General features: G+C 42.0%; 1 protein-coding gene across 1 annotated transcript in view; it reads right to left on the minus strand.

Moving 5' to 3' along the window:
* Positions 1–9,711: 9,711 nt before the first annotated feature.
* Positions 9,712–24,598, minus strand: part of LOC139059631 (uncharacterized) — a 43,446-nt gene continuing 28,559 nt past the window's right edge. The window contains exons 6-7 of the mRNA XM_070538053.1: positions 18,709–18,937; positions 9,712–9,846 (exon numbers count right to left, since the gene is read on the minus strand). Of these exons, the coding sequence (XP_070394154.1) occupies positions 9,829–9,846; positions 18,709–18,937 (247 nt within the window). The 3' untranslated portion in view covers positions 9,712–9,828. The remainder of the gene's footprint in view (positions 9,847–18,708; positions 18,938–24,598) is intronic.

Genomic DNA, 24,598 nt, shown 5'->3' on the forward strand with positions numbered 1-24,598 from the left:
GTAGCCCTTTCTTTCTTGTGCCGTTTTCTCTCCATTTTTTCATTCTTAGCAGTGTGTACAAACTAGCCTGAGAGCAAGCTCTTCTGAAGGTTATTAACATAATGAAAGTCAGAGTCAATGGAAAGTAAAAGAAGAAAGAATAAAGGTGGGGAAGAGTGTTTTTATGAGTTTTCTAAACAAGCAAGTTGCAATATTTTTTGGAATGCTTTCCGTCTGCACAGTGGTCGATGATTCGGGGAACTACCAGAAATTAGAAGCTCTTCGATGACACGAAGGCCTGATCTAAGTTGTAAGCATGAGCTTGTAGCATTTTTGTCTGTGTAAAATTTTAACGCTCATTTCCCCTCAGTAGTTATGCTTAACAGAATCTCGAATGAGGTAGAGAGGCACCATGGGTGGGGCCACAATGTTCCGCCTGCTACAGGCACTGGGCAACCTCTTTCTCCTACTTTTCACAGCAAAAGCGGTGCACTCCTTGTGCCCATTTGACACAATGAGCGTGGTCCTAGACATAGCAGTCGTAAACATTAGATTCAGGGAAGAGGGGTTCTACAACTGAATTTTTTTTCATCACATCTGTGTTTGCGCCTCAAATAGCAGCAAAGTCAGAATGCACATCTCTTATCCACTGAGTATCTCATCAGTGGTGCACTTTTTATGCACAACCAGCGGTTGGCACAAAGCAAGGGTTGGTCATTCTTCAGAGAACAATAAAGTTATGATTGTTTCAACAAAGAAAAATGTGAAGTTGCTTGAGACAGTGTTTTGCATGCTTGTCGATTTTGCCTTCAACAAAGCAGTTCCCGGCTCCCGTAATCACCATGTGCCTGTCACAGGCATGCATACCTGGCAGGAGCAGCAATGTGGATGAACTTGTGTGTTTACTCCAAAAATGCCTTGACACTGGCCGTGAATGAAGCTACTGCAATCTTACTATGTACAATACTCAATAGCCTGTAGGGTTACACCTCTTGAAACGGGCTTTCTTAATTGCCTACTTTCCAATGCATCCGTGTCGTGTAGCATGGTCGTGTAGGCACTGTTAATCTCCCAGACTATTGGTCAATGTACATTGGGTGTCTTTGTGATCTATGTATGCGCGGCACTGCGCGTTTGGACTAACTCTGAAAAATAAGGAGTGCTGGAAGCAGTGCTGTGCTGTTTCTGTTACCTGCTTGGTCCACCTGATTAGTTTACAAACACCTGAATATTTGCTGTTATGACGTAAATTCGCCCATTCTATTTATACAATGATACCATGCATTAAATTGCTAGTCGCCTATGGTTTCTTTATAATTTTCCTGCAAAATCTTAGCTTGAAGTAAACTCTACTCCCTTAACACACTTGTATGTTCCAACGAATTGTTAGTTTACATGCAAAACATGGTGGTGGTAACAACTTTATTGAAAATCCGGCAAGTTTGTGGCCTGGGCCTAGGCCGCTCTCGAGTAGGTCCGGAGATGCTGTCTCCTTGCCGCTTCACGGGCTTGCTGGATGGCCCATAGTTGATCTTGGAAGTTTGAGTTTCGCAGCGCGGCCGCCCACCGCGCTGCAGCTTTGTCTGGAGGCACTGCATTTTCTCTGCCTATAACCTCACATTCCCAGAGAATGTGTCTAAAATGCGTGAACCCTGCCGCATAGCTTGCAGTTATCGTCTGAATAGATGTCTGGATATATCCTCCTGAGATGAATGGGATTGCGGAAGGTCTTGATTTGTAACTGCCTCTGGTCTACCGCTTGGGCCCTGTCGAGGGGTTAGGGTGAATAAATACGCCTGAAGTTTTAATAAAATTTGGAAATGTTACAGTACCTGGTCATTCTGTCTCTCTCTCTCCGTGCCTTCGTTAGATTTTCGACCCCCAAAGAGGATCCTTCTACGCATAGGGTAATTATATTTTGGGAGACAAAAATAATTTTACCCGCCGTGGTTGCTTAGTGGCTATGGTGTTGAGCTGCTGAGAACGAGGTCGTGGGATCGAATCCCGGCCACGGCCGCCGCATTTCGATGGCAGTCAAATGCGAAAACACACGTGTACTTTAGACTTAGGTGCACATTAAAGAACCACAGGTGGTCTAAATTTCTGGCGTCCCCCACTATGGCGTGCCTCATAACCAGATCGTGGTTTTGGCATGTAAAACCTCATAAATTAATTTTTTAAGAAAATAATTTTAAGCTTCGGTGCAAAAGTGAAGATTCTATGCTGTGCTCCTGTCATTTTATCTGTATTTTCTCATTGCTATGATATGGCTTCATGGTTCATCATGTCCAATAGAATTATTATTTGCCAAAGTGCAAATCTCGCATGCAGAACATGAAGGAAGATTGTGTGTTTGACAACTTGATTTATGCATAAATACCTCGAATACTTGCTGTGGCTGCCTATGTGATTGTCTGATTTACATGCTCACTGAGAGAAATGACTTGGCCAATGTAATCGTTATGGTTTGTAAGAAGACGCAATGTTCTTGTGTAGTTGCCTTGTTTGTCTTCCTTAAGCATTTGTTCATGACCTGTGAAATCTGTAAAACAACTCATCTATTAGCCCGAGTGGACATTTAGCGCATAAACTGCTTTCCTTTGTGCAAGTAGGTTGTTTTATTAGTATCATGATATTTTGTTATTTTTCTTTGGTTTACTAAAAAAATGTCTTGTGTGTTTTGTTAGGTGGGTAACTTATACAGCAGTTCATTGAGCAGCTCTACAATTAAGCTTATGCATTCTACTCATCTTTGTGTATTGGAGTTGGAGAAACAAACAGATTCACAGGAAGATGTAAATAGTGAAGTCGAATGAGGAATGTTTTGTGCGGGAGCCAGTGTTGTGACAGACTCATCTTTGTCATAGTCCTCTTGTTGAAACACTGGCTGCAGCCAGAGGCCTCCTTTGGTTAGCTGATGTTGATCACTTGTAGAACAATCACTATTCTAAAAATAAACAGGCTATAGAATAAATTTTATGTACAGTAAGGTTTCAACATTTTCTGTTAACCCAACGGAACAAAACCATTGAAAAACTTTCAAAGCTCAAAAAGGCTTGCATTCAAGTGTAATACTGCATGCAGAAAAGCAAAGTATTCAGGCAGCTGTCCTCTTGAAGCTTTACTTCACAATCGCAGCAGGCTAGCAAGCACCAAGTATGAAAGAATAAAAAACGCATTTGCACTTCTCGTCTGATGAAATTTACTGTGCTTTTACAGAAATAAAAATCATTGAAAAGGAAGTGGGTGTTCACGTCGAGATATGAGCACGCAATCTATAAGCCGCGTAAGCTTATGTCAAGTAAAACAACATGAAATCCTGAGAGCTTGAGCTTTTTAAATACACGCGTTATAATAGGAACACCAACCTTCTTCAGGATGATAAAAGCACTGTCGATCAAGGTTCTCCACGTAGTGGAAACATTGTTCAATCTGTTAAGATTGTGAGTGTGGGCAAGTTGGTAACACATTTCTAACTTGCTAAAGCACATTACTGTCCTCATCGAACTAATAACTATAGTTTCTTGTACATGTGTCTTGATCACATTCAGCACAACATTATGCATTTTTATCTTTCTTTAATACATTCTGTAGCCCCTCAATGGATTCAAGATGCTAGAAACCTATGTAGAACTGCAAAGTGTTCGCCACTAGAAAAGTCAAGAAGTCAGTTCCTGCGTTAGAAATATTTATTAGTTAGAGAAAGGCTAAAATTTAGTAGGAACATTACCCATGTTTTGAAGTTTTTATCCTACTCATTTTACAGTTAAAGCTAGCTTGCTTCTCAGGTTACTTGTGCTCAGAATTAAATCACAACAAACAGATGAATGGCTTGCCGGGGCGTTATCCACAGAAAGTGGTCATGCACTTTTTTCACTCTCACCGTAGTGTTTGGGCTAGTGCTGGTACTGTTGGCCGCATAGCAGCCAGTGCAGTGTCACTGAGTGTCGTGTGCCGATGTGCCAATTTTTCTTAGCATGTGGAACTCCTCTTACGAGTTTCTTCGAAGTTTTCTTGACGAGGGCCGAACAGTAAATGAGCCAGTTCATCTTGAAATTTTATAATTTGCGTAGAGTTTCCTTCAAACATGCCACGAATGTTCCACGCTTTTATGATGGCACTTCCAACAAGCAACTCAACAGCTACGTTTCTGTACCACTTGAGTCCTTCTCTAAGGCAGTTGTGGTATAACGTTATTTGGTCACTATAGTCGACGCCCTTTTTTGCTGCATTGTAATCGAGAATGGCCTGATGTTTCATGATTGGTGCGCCGTCCCTTGTTTTCTTCCCACTGTCCACCAATGTTGCTTTATATTTGGCGACAGATGTGAGTATCAGAACAGGCCTCTTGCCCATCCACTTCACTGCCTTCACTCCATTTTTAGACTGGAGTCCGGTAACACTGCCATTTGCAACCTTTACATCAGTGACATCTTTTGGCAGCCCTTTCCTCACTGAGCGAACTGTGCAACAAAGGAAAGTGTCTTCTTTTAGAAGGCGGAGAGTGAGCGGCAAGCTCATGTCGAAGTTGTCTACGTACAGCGGGCACACGACTTCCTTGTAATTTTGCAGGAGTTTCAAGCATACATCTTCGGCGTGTCCGATGCCAACTGTTCAGTCACACTTTCCGGCATATACATCAACCTTTAGCCTGTAACCGTCTTTAGTACATGCCTTGAACAGCCTGACTCTGTAAGAACGAAAGTCTCCCTGCCATGGCACTATCGTTTCACCTATCACAACCTCCTTTCCCGGCTCAAGCACAGTGGCAAAAATTTTGGTTCAATTTATCTATCAGAGGATGGATCTTAAAGACATGATCCTGCAGCTCTGCAACCTGTTAATTGTCCGCAAAATGCCGGAACCTCAAAAATAGGGAAAAGGCGGTCACAGCTCATATTTTGACGAATGAGTTCAGCACCATAGGTTACTTTTTGCCCAGTAGTGACTCAGATAGGAAGATGGACGAGATCAATACAAATTGGTATTCCAACAAATGCTTTCGTTTGTTGGAGATTGGTTTACATACAATTTTTCAACTGTGATTTAGATTTGGGAATAGGAAGACGGAGGAGACCAATACAAATAAGTATTCGAACAAACGCTTTCATTTCTTCGGCATTGGTTTCCGTCCAATTTTTCAACCGTGATTTAGATTTGGGAGTAGTTGACTTCAACACTTGTTGTGTGAACCTGTTTGTTTCATTGACCATCATTTGCGAAATGTCAACCGTAATAAACAGTGAACATAAAGATGGGGCATAATGGCTAGATGGCAACTGAATGATATTGGCCGGCCTAGAGTGTGGTGTCACACTAGGCGAAGTGGTTGTTGCCGGTGTCTATTTCTCTAGAGATGGGCTGAGAGAAATGAGAGCGTCGTATCTTGAAACATTCGCCTCAGAATCATAAGTCAGGTTCGACTCTCCATTTGACATGCTTGCTGAGGTCTGTGATGGTTCGTAAACACTATCTTTGTCCTTGATTTCACTGTCTGTCCACTGCTGAATATCTGACACTGAAGCACTTGACTCATCAGCTGGTGGTCGCGAAGTTGCTGGTGCATTCTTCTGGCCCAAAACTAAGTTTATTTGTTTCCTCTGCATTGTGCTTTTTTTGCATCCGTAAGGGGCATGAGGATCTATTAGACACACTGAAAAGTTTGGGCGTAGCAAGAAAAATGCAGGTACTTATTCCAACGGCACGTATTTAAAAAACTGCGGCGAAAAGTTTGCAAGCAACCCAACTGAGAAATGTGCCGCCACTTCACTCTCCGAAACAAACGTGCCACCCCATGTCCAATGAAATAAAAAGATATATTAGTTGTAATTTCAAACCTCAGATGGCAACACAAGAACGAGAATTCTTGCGTGTGGGTCACTGGTGGGTCACGCCGCACACAGCATAAAATGTTTTCATTGAGTGCATCTTGGGTTGCCAGTGGGTCATAGCATTTAACATCAGACAAGTATTCTACTGGCTATCTATAACCTCATGCAACAAAAATCATGCCTCTGAGTTCAAGTGTCATAAAGTTATCGCAGCAGCAAGCAGATGAATGCCCGTAACTTTGCTGCTGCATAGGAGGAGCACAGGCTGTGCTGTGATGTGACTCAGAGTGACACGTGACGGAGATTCAAGGCAGCATCAGTTATTTGTTGAATCTGTTGCTTCAGTGGACCAATTAAAGTTGAGATAAATAATGAAAAATACAAATCGCATGTCTGGGTGTTTTTGTTTTACTTCGCACTGTAGCAATTTAGAGAGATGAACCCACCGGTCACCCGCAACGCAGTTAAAGTGTTGATTAAAGCTACCTTAATTTGCTGTGCATTAAACGGCTTTGGCCTAATTAACACCAAAGGCCGTGGGTTCGAGTGCCTTAATTAACTCTACATTAATAGTACCTTTATTTTGCATGTTAAGTGGTATTAATGTGGAACACAACAACGAACGTTTGAACAGTGTTGCGGGCACTCCGATTAACCGTGCCTTTTGTTTGGCATGATTAGCGGCATCAGTCTGGCAGCGATGTGGAAGAAGGCGACAAACGTGCGAGCAGTAGCACGAGAGACCTTGAAACACAGAGAAACCTCGCAAAGCGACCTTGAAGTATAGAGATCTGAAACTTTCGTCTTAAAGGGCCCCTCCATCAGGTATGCGCATTTGCAGTCAACAAGTGCAGTGCGTACAATGCGCGCTAACGATCGTGTCTGCTAAGTATAACATCCCTATGTGCTGCGACAAAAGCTTAAATTTAAAACCATATTGCCTTCTCACGGCGGCCGTGCGTTCCCAGCCAGACAGTTGACGTCAATCGCACAAGTGCGCCCACGTACATGGCAGTGCTGTGATGTTACTCAGAGTGACAGGAGACTTAGATTCAAGGCAGCATCGGTTATTTGTTGACTCTGTTGCTTCAGTGGACTAATTAATGTTTGGAGAAATAATGAAACATACAACCCGAATGTCTGCGTGCTTTTGTTTCACTTCGCACTGTAGCAAGAGAGATGAACTTCCGTTTCGTCTCCTTTTTCCTATGTTTGCACGCGCGCAGAGAACGAAACTATATGTCATTTCCTACTGTGTTCCAGCATTGCGATCATGCTCTTTCATCCTCTCGCGTTTGCCTCAGTGCTGGGGCACTGACTTATACCGCTAATCACGTGTTCTCGTGTAGAGCGCGCATTATCGTCCGCTACAGGAAACGAGACAAGCGCAACAGCTCGCGCGACACCGTCACTGGAAGTGTGCCGGTGACGGTGAAAGAAAGAAGAAGACGGCAGGGTATACACGCCGCGCGATCCTTCGGCTCCGGTACGGGAGAACGCAGTGAAGGAACTTTGCTTACACAGGCGAAACGGCGAAAGTCGAGAGAGTGTTTATATAGGTGGCGACGCTCGCCTCCTGAAATCATGGGTTTGCGGCACTTCAATCATTCTCTCCCTGCTGTTAATGAACCAATTTGAAAAATTCTTGCGGTAGAACATTTCTTAGAGGGCACATAACAACTTTCATCGTATAACCAAAATTTGTTATGAAACCTGTGAGGGGCCCTTTAACACAAACCCGTTAAAAATCGAGTGTACCGTGAGACGTTGTTACAGCTGCGTCGAGCTTCACAGCGCTCTACACAAGCATTGGTGTGAATCCTGTGGCAGAAATAGAGTTTTATGAAAGCAAGGGACTGCATGCAGCGCGCTCTCGTGTTGTGCTACGTGAACTAAATCATTCGTTTCCTGCCTGCACAAACGTTTGCATCTCGTGAGTGCGCAAACGTCTGCACAAGCGTGAGTGGCGCCGGTCCTGTCGTTTGTGTTCTTCTTCTTGAGTCCTGGTCTTCTGCACCTTGCCTTTACTACTTCAAGCATGAACCAACTAGCCCAAGCAAGAGTTTTACTTACTCAGACTCATGGGATGATCTGAGGGAGTTCACTCATCAGTGAGTTTGCCAGCGTATGATGAGTGCTAAACCACAAACTTGGCTTTCTTGAATAAAAACAGTTGGTCGCTGCAGCATATGAATGCACATAAGTGTAATTCAGAGAACGCAACATTGTAAAGGCTGCCACAGTTACCGTACCATGCTGCAGCTTGTTTCAATCATGTCAAATGCAATAAGTCTGCCAGCTTTGAGTCAGTCGATCAAATGCGATTGTTATTTACTTATCTCATCACAACACTTCATTTTCCTGCCTAAGGCTTTGGGTGAATTTTCCTGGCATCCATTTTGTTACTCTAACAGGTTACCAGTTAGCTGTTGTCTATACGAAATTTGAATTTGTGCACATGTCATGTGGACGCCATTCCAGACTCGTAGTACTGCATGCGCTTTTGCAGTTAGGTCTAGAGATACAGAACCGCATGTGGGAGCTACTTTAGTTAGCAACTGTAGCTTTGGAACAAACATGTGCATGAGAGAGTGCTTAAGTGTTACCTGTCACGACTGGGAGCACCAAGGCAACTTGTTCAGTAAAGGCATGGGCAGTATGAGCTCACAGATTTTACCAAGTGTGGCTGAGGTGATGCGTCTAGACTTCACTATGAAGAGAGCCAAATAAAAGGTCACATATCCTGGAGCCTTTTCTTGAGCTTTTCTAAAACATTAAGCTCAGCGTGTACACTTTATCCAAACATAATTATTACATGTGATCAATGAAGACCTTGTAGCGGAGCACACCTCCTTGAGGTATGCCAGGTTCTTCTGAAAATGAAAGGGATAACACATGGCCGATTCTCACTCCGAAATTGAGGTTGGACAGATAGATTTCTATAGTTTTAAGCATATTTCCTTGAATGCCCATCTGCGACAGGTCTCGGCATGTACTGTACCGCCATGTCGTTTGGTACGCCTTTGACATATCGAGGAATATAGACAAGAAGTACTGCTTGTGCATAAATGCACCATGGATGTTTTCTTCAATGCGTACGAGATGGTCGGTTCTGTATCATCCTTCCCCAAAGCCAAATTGAAATGGGTCAAGCATTTTGCTGGACTCTTGGAAATGTACAAAATGGTGATTGATCATTTTCTCAAGAAACTTACAAAGGCAGCTCGTAAGCGCTGTAGGATGGTAGCTGATCAGCAATGAAGTATCATTGGCGTGCTTCAAAAGTGAAATAACAATAGTTTCTTTCCATTTAGCTAGCTGTAGCGAACGTTTTGGTTCAGTGAACGTGTCTGTGGTTTTCTGAGCCATACAATTGCCAAGCCATATGTAAGCACAGTGTTTGTGTTTACTAAATGCTCTTTCTTCCCTTGACATTGGGGAAATTTTTATCTGGTTCTCGCATATTGTATAGGACATTGTGACGTCAGTAAAATCAAGCATTATGAAACCCAAATGTTAGGCACGTTTACCGGCTTTCGGCATATCACTGAAAATTTATTTTATGAAAGTTAGAAGTTGAAAATTTCATTGTCATAACCACCTTCTTTCACGCCTTTCTATGAAATGAAGGAATCTTATGCATTCATTAGTCGTTACAACAACATATTTTGAAACTACTTGTTTTCCAAGCTTTATATTAGGCAACCGCATGAAAGCGGGAAAGTAGGATAAAACAACCATAATATACAAGCAGTCGTTTGTCTGCCAATACTTGACCATTTCCGATCGAACTTCTGCTTGTGCCAAGAAACGCATGCAGCAATAGTTCAAGTTTCTATTCTTGTCCTAACCACTTTATTGCGGGGAGACGTGTAGGGATTAAATGATGAGAACTCAGAAGTCAATTGGTACCTTAAATAGCTTTATTGCAGAGAAAATATGCTCATGTGAATAGAGTATCTGTGGAAACTGCACACCGGCGAGTGGATGTGTGCGGCATAATATGGCTTCAGCATTCCTAAGTTGACGGCACACACTGAAAAAGAGCAAAATATTGCGCGCAGTATTTTTATAGCGTTTAAGCTCGGTCGAAACAAGATTTGTGCACTTACCTATATTTATATTTTTATTTCTTTTTGCCCTGCAGGAGCTCTCTACACTTGACACGCACCACTTTTCTCACGCCCTTGCGACTACGCTTTACGCGCTGTGGAAGACCAAGAACCGCTTGTTTTTGTCTTCCCTTCGTATGTGCGTTGTCTTTTTGCTGCGTTAATTTTCCCGGTCACCAATGCACTCTAAGTACAGAAATTTTTCATCGAACAAAGCTGAAATATATAATAGGAATCTTTTGTGTTTACATTTTATAATACAGCATCATTATAGTTTTTGAAGCCTGTTTTACATGGCCTAGTGTACTCATGATAATGATATGAGCCTTAATAATTTGCACGTGTGTCTAGTTTAATGAAAACTTAGAAATGTTGTAGTGACATATGGAACGAGCAGATGGGATGAGTGCAGCGCAGGATGAGCGAGTAACAGCGCCCGATGGAATGACTTGGAATGAACGCGTTCCGCAGCGCCTTTCTACATCGTCCGTAGAAGCAGTGCCCGATTTCTTCTTGCAGAGACCACGGTCTTCATTAACGACCACAAAACACCAGACAACAAACGTCTCTTTGCTCAAACCTTCGACCTAAAAAAACAGCCCGACTGGAAATTCCTACGGATGAACAAGTGCCGCATCAAAGCACGAAAGACAGAAGGGAGCCCCGTGTACGTCGTTTCTAGCACACGTGACCTTTCGCTAATCGCCTCGTAGCTGTCCAATCGTTTGTTTTCATATGTAATCAAGCAAATATTCTAGACAATGTATAATTCTTCAGAACTAAAACGCTCACTAAATAACACCAGGTTCCCCCATGAAACCCTAATACACTTTAACGTACGTGGCCTCTCAAAAAACCATGATAACAAGATATATTTCTTGTCTAACCTGATTGACGCTTTCACTAGCATCTGCCTCTCAGTAATATGGCTGACGAACACTGATAGCAAGCTATTTGGTATTCGCGGATACGAAATGGGTATGTCCGTAAGCATGTTCGGTATGGCGGTTCAGCAATTCTTATCCAAGATAACCAGCCATATCGTCGCCGCCATGATCTGGTCTTTTCGCCACAACGCTGAATCTGTATTTCTAGAAATCGATGTCTTTTCTTTCAGCTAAGAGTAGAAAGACAATGATTGGATAAGTACGCCGTTCCCCATCATCTCGTTGCACTGATTTTTGTTTTCAACACGATACTATTGTGGCCATCAGTGGAAACGAAACACAAATGTTGTTATACTCGGTGACACAAACATAGATAATACTAACCCCACACACAGTCACTGCTACAATTAGATCAACTGATATTCAGCATAGGGCCTAGACCCATTATTAACCGCATCCACAAGATACCGTCCGTCCGGATCTCACTCATTATTAGACCATGCATTATCAAACTTACACCTAGTGCAATGTGCTCCCGTAGTCGCTATTCCCACAACGGACCACTATACCGTGTTCGTTATATTAAAACTATCTACCCACCATACCAACGCAACATAAAAAGAGCTAGCTTTCGCACCAGTAAGTTCTTCAATAATATTACAGAAATGAATTGTAACTCGATATTTCCTAGGATAAACCCAATCCTAGCTCTCGAACAATTTAACGACAAAGTTAGAAGCATGTACTAAGAATGTAAGAACCTAGCACAGTATACCCGCTGGTTCTCGGCCCCTAGGAACCCACGGATAACAGGCTCCCTCTTACAGAGCAATAATAAACGTGACAAGATTCGTACAAATTGAAAGGCCAACCTTTTAATGTAACTTGAAAGTCGCGGTAGGTAATTTGTTCTAATACACTAACTAGACTCTTGAAAGAGGCTGTGTGCTCCAACTTTGAGAAAGCGATCAATAAACACTAAAATAATACCCGTAAAACCTGGGATATCGTGAGGTCCTTTCTTCATCTGTCTTCACCAAAACGCCCACTGAACAAACTTAATATAGGAATAAGGGTAGTAACGGAAGCCACTCATATCGCAAATTATTTCAATACATTTTTTCTCTCCTACACATGACCATTCACCCGAAAGTATACGACAACCAGTACTGTGGAAAATCCCTAATTGAGTTTACTTCTACCCTACGTCACCCAAGGAAGTGTCCAATTGAATCGCTAGTTTATCAACTACAGGCCTTGATGATTTACAGCCCTCTATAGTCAAAAATATATCACGTCATGTCGCCAATACACTCGCGCACATAGTTAACTGCATGTTCAAATCAAGCGTTTTCTCCGACAAATCAAAATATGGCAAAATAACTCATCTACAAAAAAGAGGTGACAAAAGAAATTAATTTCGCATTATCGCCCAATCTAAATGCTTGCCTATTTAGTAAAGTATTTGAGAAAGTATTTGTAAACCACTCAACAAACTTTTTTCACAAATTTAATGTTCTCTCACCTGCGCTACACGGGTCTCGCAAAGATTATTCGAATGAAATAGCTATAACAGCATTCATTAACAAAATAAAACACGCCCTTGACAAGGCTATATCGGTGGCTCAGTTTTCGTTGCCTTCGGTAAACCATTTGATACCATCTGTCACAACATTCTTTCTTACAATTTAGAAGCTCTGGGCATTCGTGACCCAGTTCGTTCGCAAAGTTACCTGTCTAACAAAACGTAAGTTGTAAATTTCTGGGCAACATTGCAGGAATGCATTGACTTCTGCAGCAACTTCTGGTTCAAAAATGGGTGCCAGGCAAATGTTAACAGATTCTTGGAGTAATTGAAGATGCACCTTCAATTGCTATCATTGATTTCGAGGGATAAGTTTTTGGTTATTATGATACAGCATCATAAAAGCCACACGTTTTTTTTTATACACAATGAGAAGCATTGGAGGTTTTCTTAAGCTGAGAGTCAGAACACTCTAAGCTATAAAGGAAAGCGTAGTATATTGAAGAGTGCTCAGCAATTGCAAAACGTGGTGTGGCCATGCTGTGGCTCGCACTTCGACGAACCAAGTTAATAGATTCAAAACCAGTGGGCACCCTGGTGCATTGATTGCGTACTTGGCTGAACATCTAAAAAAATCAATAATAAGAAGAATACGGATGAGTTTCCCAAGTAAAAAGCCAAGAGTGGCCTGTCGTAATACCGCATGTTCATAATGTGTCTCATGAACTAACAAATATCGCCAGCAGACACGGCATTGCAATGGTTTTTCGTGGCATGTTACAAATTAGTTGGCATTATTCATAGAAATAACGACAGCAACCCGAAATCTAACCATAACGAGTCTGGTGTGAAGCACAATAAATATATGTGGCATTCGATAAAGTTGTATTTTACGGTGTTTCACTTTCCTTTGCACAACATCATATAGGGCAAACCGGTAGGTTGCATTAACACTCGCCTGCGCAAATTTAATCATAACGGTAATCAAAGCAGCCATCCCGGAAACATAGCTACACATTGCAGCAGTTGCCAGCGCCAGCCGAATTTTGAGTGCACAAGCATCATTTCACAGTTAAACGATACTTTAGAAAGTGAAATTATCGAACCTTTCAAAGTGCGGACGATTCGTGATTAGAAGTGCGCCATCAATTTCAGAAACATGCTGAGGAGGAGGCGACATTGAATCCTTCATGGCTACTTAATAATAATAATAATAATAATAATAATAATAATAATAATAATAATAATAATAATAATAATAATAATAATAATAATAATAATAATAATAATAACGTCTTTAATTGTGTCCCATAAAAGTACACGACACGGGACACCTGCAATAAAAGCTGTCATGAATGACAGCTTAACAGAGCCGTAGACCCCCATACGCGGGGCAGTTACATAACGACAAAAAGGCACATAATACATGCCCGCATTTGAAATTACCCATTTCGAGTGTACAATGTAACGTACACAAAAATAGGGCAAGTTGGAAATACAAATTGCAAGTTCACGCGTATAATAAAACATCACAGTCAACGATGGAGTAGTCACAAAAGAAATAACATAAATGCGGTTTCACTTATCCGCAAGAAATTACAGTAATACATACACAATGTTGGTAAAGAGAAACAAAACAGATAAAGCACACATAGTAAATTGAAAGAGGGAAAACAGAATCATTCCATCACCATGTACACTGTTAGGGATAACGGGGTAAAAAAAAACTTGGTTTGCAGAAACGAAAAGTTATGAAAGTAATGGCCTAGAATTTGTTAAAATGCTGTCGAAGTTCTTTGAATGTTATATCTTCAAGTTTAACGTGTTCATTATTTAATCTATTAGGTAACCTAGCTAATTTGTTTTATAGTGTCTTTACACCATACGTTGCTTTACAAGTTCTCACTTTCCGGGGCATAGTGTTATGTGTCAAGCGGGCAGAAGTGTTTTCCTGTAGGTAAGCTAAACGTTGTAAAAAGGAGCCATTATTTTCTTTTTCGTTTTTAAATGCTTTGCCTAAGATGTCGAACAGTTTGGCAACTGGGATTACGTTGTACTTGTCAAAAAGATGCTGTGTGTGCGAGGGATAGGGCAAGCCCTCAACAATTCTAAGGAACTTTTTCTGCAACCTATGAAGCTTTTTTGAAGTTTCCCTCTGTTGTGTCGGACCATATTAGATGGCAGAAGTTTATTCTGCTGGAAAACAATGAATTATGGATTAGCATCATAGTTTGCGGTGAAAGTATACGGCGAATTCTGTACGTTGAACCTATTACTTGCGCAAGTTTATTTGCCACGCTATCCACATGAGCATCCCTTGACATATGTTCATGAAAAGTGACACCTAATGTTTCAATACAGGAAGTAATCTCAATGGGTGTCGCATTTATTGAGATAAGTTTGCTGATTGATATATGTTTATTTTTAGCTCGAAATATTACAGCTTTTGTTTTATTCTCATTTATCAGGAGGTTATTCCTATGTGTCCATTCATCTAATTTTGCTAACGTGAAATTAGTGCCGTCAACGAGGTCGTCAATATCCTTATCACCTATCAATATGCTTGTGTCGTCAGCATAGATGATAAATTTCAAATTTTCATTAATTTTAAAAATGCCATTCACATACATATTAAATAAAAAAGGCCCTAGAATTCTATCCTGTGGGACGTCTGAGGAGATAGGTAGTGAATCTGAGTGATAGCCATTTATGACAACTATTTGTTGGCGGTATTCTAGATAACACCATATAAGAGAAGCGATATTGCCACGAAAGCCATAGCGTTCAACTTTTTGAATTAGAAGATTGTGATTAATGCAATCAAATGCCTTTCATTGGTCAATGAAGATGCCCAGAACAAGTTTGCCTTCCTTCATATGATGTAGTAGATGTTCTTTTTGTGCTAGCAAAGCGAGTTGAGTGCCCATCCTCTTACGCGGAAACCATACTGACTCTCAGTTAGCAGATTATGTTTTTGCTGAAATTCAGTTAGCCGCCTTAATATAACTTTTTCAAAAACCTTTGAAAACACAGGAAGTATTGATAATGGCCGGTAATTTCCCAAATCGTACTTATCGTCTTTCTTAAAAAGTGCAATGACGCGCTATCTGCATCCAACGAGGAAAGGTACCTTCATTTAAACAGAGGTTAAAGACATAAGTTCTGTACTCAGATATAAGATCAGCAACGTATTTTATAGGTTTAATTTGAAGGCCGTCAATATGCCTGGCACTACTGTTTTTTAGGCTGAGAATTGTAGTTGTTATTTCCCCCTCGTGTACTGGATAAACAAATATAGAACTGTAATTATTAGAATGTGTTCAAGAAATATTGATCGCTACGCAGTCTGCTCCAATGTTAACAAAATGTTTGTTAAATGCATCTGCACGTGCTTTGTGCTTTACCTCAGTACCATTTGCTTTCAAACTATGTATCTGTTCAGCAGGAACATTGTAATTTAGCAGAGATTGCAGGTTTTTCCATTTAACATCCGAAGATGAATTCGAAGAACTAAAGTCATTTAAACATTGCTTGCGCCTCGCCTTCTTTATGTCTTTATCTACATGCATCCGAATTTTCTTAAAATCGCGGAAAAGTTCTGGATCTTTGGTTTTTGTGAATTCGGCATATAAAGCATTCTTTTTGCGTATTCGAACAGATAGCTCAGGGGTGATCCATGGCTTGCGTATTTTATTTTTCTGTTTTACGCACTTCAACGGAAACCAAGCATCGTGCATTGGTTTTAAGAGGCTGAAAAATGATTCATAAGCGTCATTTGCATCTTTAGATTAAAATACAGTATTCCAAGCTATTTGCAGGATATTGGTAGAAACATAAAAAGAGTTCGTTCAGTTATAGGTTGAAAAAGGTGTATCGACTGTGATTCCTTATTCTGTAGATGACTCTTGTAACATAAAAATATTGGCTTATGGTCGTTCAAATCCGACGCGAATACGCCAGCTTTAACTGGATCTGGATTTATATTTGTAATGAATAGGTCGATTAGAGATGACGTATTCTTGGTCACTCTGATAGGCAGTTTTATAGTATTCCAGAATGCATTGCATTTTTATAGCGTTTTAAGCCTGAGTTCTGGTGAATCATTTTCCATCATGTTAATGTTGATGTCCCCCACCAAAAATTATGTGTAGTTTCATGTCAACAATGAACGCAAGAAAAGTATCTAAGTATTCAAGAAAATGTATAACAGAACCACTTGGAGGGCGATAACAAACAGAAAACACTGTGTTATGAAGTTTTACAGTTAATAACTCATAATCCTGAGTTACCATCGAAAACTCATTCAATATTTAACATTCTAATGGTTTTCTAGTTAAAATGCGCACCCCATCCCCACGACCGGTTGGTTGATTCAGATAGAAAGAAATATATAATGGAAGCCGGAACATATTCACGTCATCAGTACACCATTTTTCCCTCAGCCTAATAACGTCAAATGATTCTTTCGTTTGTTACATGAAAAGTTGCAGGTCATTTTTCTTGTTAGCAATAGATCGGATGTTTAGGTGAAAACATATGAAAGATTTGCGAAATGTTGGCTCTAAATGACTGGTAAAATTGTGCGGTAATACATAAGGCGTACTGGGTACATTTGCCATAGCAGTGTTTCAGTTCAGCTGATGGTCTTACTCAGTTTTTCGCGGCCGCTAGAATTAGAAATGACTACCGCGTTTGCCCCGTCTGTTTTCCGCATGAGAACCTTGTTGTCGTTGTGCCATACATACTTGTAGTTGTTAGTTTTGGCCCAGAGCTTAGTTCCGAACAACAAGGCGCGTGTCCTTTTAGTTAAGTTCGACAAAAACATTGTCATTTTCACTTGACAGTTTTTTCCTGCTTTGCCACCGTTTATCCCTGATAGCCTGATTGGAACAACGACAGATTATACCAGGTGTTTTATCTGCCTTTGAAGGCAGACGATGGGTGGCTACTATATCATTTTCCAGAAGCTGCGGCAAGTTGTTTAACACAGTGAGCTTATTTATTTCAAAGAGCAAGTTTTCATTCTGCACTGGCTTAATTCCAATAATGGAATACCGCACCCATTCCACCTTAAAGGTGGTAGGCAGAGCGTGGTATGAGAAAACTGTTCCAAAGGGAAGCGGCCGTCAGGTTATTTTCACAATGTAAGCACAGAACCATCTCGGACCACTCCCAACCTACTACCCTTAAGTAGCCATGAAGGATTCCTCACCCCTGCTCAACACACCCTTTCAGCACACCCTGCTCCAACCCCTCCCCCGTCGTCATCGCCATCTCTATCATCACTCCCCCCTGAAAAAGGAGCCGAATTGGTACTGAAACCTCGGGAAAATAAACATACTTTTTTTTTTCGGCGCCACCTGAAAGTCATGATCAATTGACCCAACCAGACAGGCCATTCTGTCAAAATGTTTACCTTCAAATCCTTGACAAGAGCTCGCAAGTTAGCGACAAGCAACACTTCAAGCGATTTTCAAGGCTTCAAACTTTCAACATGCCTTAAGGCGTTAAAAGTACGCATGTTGGTTTGGTGAACGCATGAAGGTATGCTGAAGGCATGCAGTAAGAGTCATGAGTGAATGTTTTGATCGATAGAGGTAATTATAGAAACACTTCTCGTTACATTCACAAAAGCATAGCAGAATAGGGTGCTTGTGAAATTTAAAACGCAATGTACAAATTTGTTCATGATACAGAAAACACGTTCCGACAAGAGAAAATAAAAAAAATCTGAAAAGCATAAATAGTTTGGGGGTCACAAGTGAATTACTTATTTCACTAAAACCCCACATATGATTGCAAAGCATAGCGCGAGTATCATCTGCTTAGTGCCATGGGCACTAATCGAGATATATGGTGTTGCCTCAAGAAAACCAAGTGCGAACTTTACAAGTCCGAAGCCTACAAAATCGTCAACCCAAATGTAGTCGTATTTTCCATTCATCAAAAGGAAACCTGTTATCGCCGAACCGTAGTGATGCAGTCCTGTTCTATGAGATATTATTTGATAATATTGACAACTATGGCGTAAATCACTTCAGCAGATAAGAGTTCGCAATTATCTTGGGCGCCATTTTAAGTAGGCATTGGAAGGAAATTCATTGCGAATAGTGAAAAAGGGAGCAACGCGGGCTTAACTTTTATATACTCGACAACCGATAAGTTACCCTTGAGGTCACTTGTGCAATATCTGACCTAGCCTTACAATGAGTGCCTTTGGATGAATCAGATGAGTGTCCCATGGGCCAAATGGAAATATATTGCGCTTTGTTGTTTTAGCGGACCTAAGTTTCATATTGTACCAGCACATACCTAATACCCCTGAGTTAGAAAAATGGGAACATTTGACAAACGAACGTTTGGGTAACACCTACCAAGAGAGCGCTCCTCAAAACAAATTCGTATATGGAGAAGGAACGTGACTCCTTTATCTGCGTGGCGTGCACAGCTTGGTAACCTTCATCTGTCCAGACTGCGTAGTGTCTCTCGTAGACATTTACCACTACCTTGATTTCCGCTGGGCTGGGTGCGTCACCCTTGCGGAGGTAAAAGATCTCATTCGGCTTGTCCTGGTTCAGAACGACACGAACCTGCACCCAAGACCTGGAAAAAAGCCACGCGTAGCACGCTTTTACGAAGGTTCTTTTATCCAGGCATTTTTTTCTCTCTCACTTACAGAATACAATTCTTATAGTTTATATAGCTTATATAGCCCAGCCATATCGGATTTCAGCCATGAACGCTACCGGTCAACTAATGCGTCGTCGAGCAGTGCCGCCAACCCACATGATAAGTACCGGTTTTGCTAGCCGATGTAGACAACCACGCTTTTTTTTCGCTTTGCCGCTTGAACAGATCGATGTTGAAGATACCTATAAAAATCTTGTATGTGGCGAAGTTTAATACCCGCGTGAGTCCATGTTTAGGGAGATACGATCGCCTATTCCCGCGGTAAACATAGCACAGCATGTATCACGTCTCAGATAGCGCTACTTCCCACCCTGATTTGCACACTATATATGGATTATCAAAATCCCCAATCGTAGGCTATTTTAGTCGCTGCGCAGTGCATAGGTCTTGGCACGATATCTATTCAACAGCGCCTTGCGCATGTCTACTCCATTCTCACACCTGACGTCAACAAACTTATGTAAATGCTTCAGAAAGCAAGAGAAAACAGGGACGCCTATAACGTAAAGCTATTACAAACTTTTCCAATTCTGCAATCAGCGCTCCGCGATTGGTAAAAGACTTTTTTTGCACCACACCCACTTCGCCTGTCTATCATGCGACGTCAAGAAAACCGCGATAGCTCCCAATCTGACATGGCGTGTACACACTAATTGTGCAGGATTCTAAGGAACAAAAAAAAATATAATTTTTGATTCGACGCCTTCTCGCCATTAACCGTCTGCTATTGGTCAGAAGGTTTCAGGCTGCACCCACTTCACCTGTCTGTCACTCAAAGTCATAAAGCCGCGAAAACTCATTGCGTCAAAGGTACGTGTGCGCGTTAAAGATGCATTATTATGCCGTACAAAGCTGATTTGTTTTTCTGTATAGTCGGAGACTGCCCTATTCTTAAAGGAATGGAAGGTGGCTGGCGCCGATCGCTCAGGCACTGGCTATCTCGCACCTGCCGCAGAGCATGGGTTTATTTGCGTATAACCAAACCTTTTGAGCGGCCATATAACGTCATCGAGCCCTTTCGGCACGTATACGACCTCGCTCTTCCAACTGTTCTTTGCAGAGGATTCGTTTTAGCGTAACCTTTAACTCTCCGTTACACGTCGCCGCGATTTTAGACAAGCCACCGCAAGCTAAGTAAGGGAAAGCGGACCTATCGCAGATTCCGGCCCCTCCCTCTTCATCCGGTTATCTTTTTTCAGCGCGCTGGCTTGGCCCCATCAAAACCCTTTCCACCTGAGCGCACTCTTTACTTCTTGTCAGCGAACTAAATAAGAAAAACCGCTTAGTGCAGGCAATTTTATTCCTTCTGAAAACAAACAAAAGTGACCTCCTATTAAGGAGGAGAGCGTTTCATTGAACTGTTCAGGCAACGCTGCGGGTCACCGTCCGTTGCTTGTGTCGGCGGTTACGTAAATTGGACGTCAGGAAATGCGGATAAAAAGATATTGGAATAGTTTTACGTTATAGGGCCCCAGGTGTTACTTCACATAGGAATGGGTGATGCTCTAAAAGAGGGTAACAAGAGAACGGAGCAGCGCGGATCATCTAATGCAAAGATTCTAGCCCAGCACATTGAACGTGCGCAGTGTTGAAGATGCCATAAAATACTTTTGGGTGGCAAATTTCGGAGAGCTGATAAATGCTGAATAGTCCATATCGGCCACCGTCGCTGTCTGTGTTTGTCGCATTTATATTGTATTGCATTTTCTTATTATTTTTTTTACAAACTACTGCAAATAAAGGTGTGACCCGAGCAGCAGTGGAAAACAGTTTAGTATATAGATCGAAATGATAAAAAAAGATTCTAAATTTTGATAAAAAACAAACAATTCTTAAATAAATAATTGCTGTACGAAAGAACAATATATATACAGGGCTGGTAGTAAAAAACATTTCTGAAACTGGAAACATTTTGAAACGTAGCCAAACAAAGGAAACATATATGTATATAGAAAGAGAGAGGGGGAGAGAAAAAGATGTAGCCGATACAAGACATGACTGACGCAAACCACCCCCCCCCTAAAAAAAAAAGACATCCGTGTGTTAAACGAACATTTATGCGATGTGCATGGATATATGAGCGGTCACGAATATATCGGTAGGCACAGCTTTTCATTTGTTGACTGTTCTTGACTGAAAGAAAACTTGAAGGCATTAGCACAAGCGAGTGCAGTGGTTAGCACATTAGGGTTGCGATACCCTGGGCGGCTTGCACCAGCATTTATTGACAAAAATAATAGCGATTTTATTATCACGTAATACAATGCTGCCTAGAATGCCTCTACTTTGCAGCCAGTAAAGGGTTTAGTAAAAATAATGGTCGGCAAAAATTTTCTTGAAAACATTGCCTCATAATCCGAAAATTGCGGAACTCACGCTAAAAGCTATTTTCCTGAATTATGGGATGGTATCGGCGTCTAAAATTTAGGGAGCAAACTAGATTTTGCTGTGAAAACAACAAAAAACAATTTTGCATGATTTAAATTGTCTATTTTTTAGCGAGAGATGTCGCAACACATTGTACGTTTGAGACACTTGATGAAAAAAAAATTTTGCTTCTTTATGAGTTCAAGCGTCAGTGCAGCTTCTTATGTCTAGTCTAATAGTGTCGTTCTTACCCCGTCTAGGGAGGCTGGGAACACGTGGCCTTGCGAAAATTACCGTCAATCGCTGCAAACTGCACTGCGCCTCAGCGTCACTTCACAGCACTCACACCAACTAGATGGCTTTCGTTCGATGACCAAACACTCTGGGATGATGTGGAACGCCATCATATTGGCAAGGAGCGATTACGGGAAGCGAACGAGCTTTACCATGCTGCACAGTCGTCGGGTAAACGAATGTAAACACAGCGGGTGGGTTCAGGGCGCTGATTTTGAAAGCGACTGCGTCGGCGGTGTAGATTGCAATTGTCCGAGTTGTTCCATGTGTTTGGGCTTGAGGAGCCTTAGCGGAGCATTCGTGTTTGCCCTACACCAGACGATTGACGCACTCTGGACGTACACGCGAGAGAAATGCACCAATCGTTAACCACCACTCATCGTGATGCGCTGAGCGTTGACGCACGGCCGCTCACTGCCGTGAACTCGTCTTGCCAAAATGTTAATTGCACGTAATTTGCCTGTACGTGTACAGCGTGTAGTGTATTGCTTGAGTGTGGGATGTCGGGGAAACGTAGAATGATTACTTTGGGCCCGTAAATTTTACCGTTACGTTGTAATGTTCGCATAAGACAATTGCTTTACTGTTTGCCTTTGTAATATTCGGGTATTGCCAATGCGCAGTTATACAATATCATACTGACATACGAAAAAGAATTATTCATCCGATTTCTGTATGTCTCTCTTGCTGCGAAACGAAGCTGTCATATGGAGATCTAATACAATGTGGCTTAAAGCATTTTCTACTAACCTTCTCGCTCGCTTGCAGTCAAAGTTAATACCACATTTTAATACCACATTTGCCTTACTATGTGTTATCTCGTTCTGAATAAATCGGAATATGCGTGGCCTACTTATGTGTCTAGCAGAAGGTGCACCAAATGCGGGAACAGAACCGTGGTGCTCTCTGTTGGTAGAGCGGCGAAACACGAAACACGAAACACGAAACAACACCTTGCAAGACGGTGAAAGGTTTCATGGTTATGTTACATCATATTCTACACATTCTGCTAGGTGCCTAAGTAAAGGGCCGTGCACAGGCAAGTTATGCACTCGTATGTGGTAATAAAACGCGTCCAGCTTGAAATTAAGTGCGAACAAGCCGGCAGGTTAGCGAGAAGAGTCATTTATACTTCGTGTTTCACCTGTGCTTTGATCAAAATATCGCACCACTGGTCTACGAACGCGCCGCCGGGCTAGGGACAGGCTTTTCGCGGCTCCCGGTTCCACTAGCCTTAGTACGAAGTTGTAGCCTTCTTCGGAACATTTAATCACAGCACTCAAAGCGTTATTATTTTCGTTACTAAATGTGCGTGCTAGCCGCCTCTAGTATGTCTGGAAGAAGATGACAGAATACAAGCAGAAAATTAAATTCTGTCTTTTACATGCCAGAATCATGATCTGATTGTGATGTACATCCTACAGGGGGACTGTGGAATATTTTCGGCTACCTAGGGATCTCTTAGCGTTACCCAATACAAGTGAATGTAGAATGACGTGTTTAGTTGCAGCTCACGTCTGCAGATTGGAAAAGAAACGTTAAGCATGTTACCTTTCTTGTTGCTTCAAGACAGCTAAGATTATTATTCTTTTTTTTTCTCTAAGTGAGTCATCACGGCGGTAACAACTAAATATCAAGTGAACGGCGAATCTATTGATTTGCTCCATTTCTTTTGTCTTTTTTCGCGAAGGAACTCCAGCCAACATTAACATATTCTAACCGCGTCCTTAGCGGTGAGTTGTATGCTAAATACTAAACAGGTAAGGGAGGATACTTCAACTTGTATCTTAGGACACCCAACTTGCGTTGAGCAGGCGTATGTTCATTATGAATATGATCTGACCAGTTTGGGCAATTGCTAATCGCATCACCGATATGTTTAAAGGACTATGTTTCTGCTAGGGGGCATGTTTATTAGAGTAGTGATATTCGAAGGCAGGCTTTTTAGAGACAGTCATAAAGATGTTTCTTTCCGTCGGTGGTTTTCATTTCACAGACATAAGACCAATCGTAAACTGTGCTAAGGCTTTTGTTTAAAGTTACATTGCCAACAGTATTGTTATTTGCCTTTAACAGCAGTCACCTACAAACAACCTCATACTAAACCTTTCATCAAGTTCGGTTTTTAGGCCATTAATGAACACAAGGAAAACCAGAGGTCATAGCAAGCATTCTTGCGGCACTATGGAATTTACGGATATGAGTTCTGAGTGTAGTGAAGGGGACGACGCGGGAGGAGGTGCAACTTGAAGTCGCATTGGCGCAGGAAACACGAATGTCGGCGGTGCAGGTCGCGCGGCGACGTCGGCATAGGTCAGAGGTGCAGCCACGGGAGGGCAGGGTTGAACTACATGTAGCGACTCGGCAAGTTCCTCGCGAATGGCGCGCCTAATGGGAGCAGCCGGAGATGTGTCAGGCTGGCGAGGTCGATCGTTGAGAGGCAGCATAGACACTTGGCGCGCCACCTCCTCACGAATCAAATCCTTAATCTCAACAGAGAGCGATGTTGCTGGCGTGGAGTTGGAGCGAAGCGTGAGGCCCGAGAGACAGTCGCCAGGTGCAACCGCGCGGCGCGCAAGGACCCTTTGTCGATCGACGCAGCCCATCGAAGCTCTGGCAAAAAGTGACGACAGCAGCGACAGAACTAGGGTTTCGCGCCAGGAACATTTGAAATGCGTCGTCCTCAATGCTTCAGAAGAAAGTCATATTAGCCTAGTTGGTGTTTACTGCATATATATGCATATATATGTCCTCAATGCCCTTGAGGATATGCTTCGCCTTGTCCTCTTCACTTATGGTGGAATCAACGCGGGCGCAAATATCTACGACATCCTCTATGTAGCAGGTGTAAGTCTCGCCGGGCTGTTGAGCACGCTGGCGTAGACGCTGTTCAGCAGGAAGTTTTCTCTAGGA

The sequence above is a fragment of the Dermacentor albipictus genome, chromosome 4 (assembly GCF_038994185.2).
Source record: "Dermacentor albipictus isolate Rhodes 1998 colony chromosome 4, USDA_Dalb.pri_finalv2, whole genome shotgun sequence".
Taxonomy (NCBI): Eukaryota; Metazoa; Arthropoda; class Arachnida; order Ixodida; family Ixodidae; genus Dermacentor; species Dermacentor albipictus.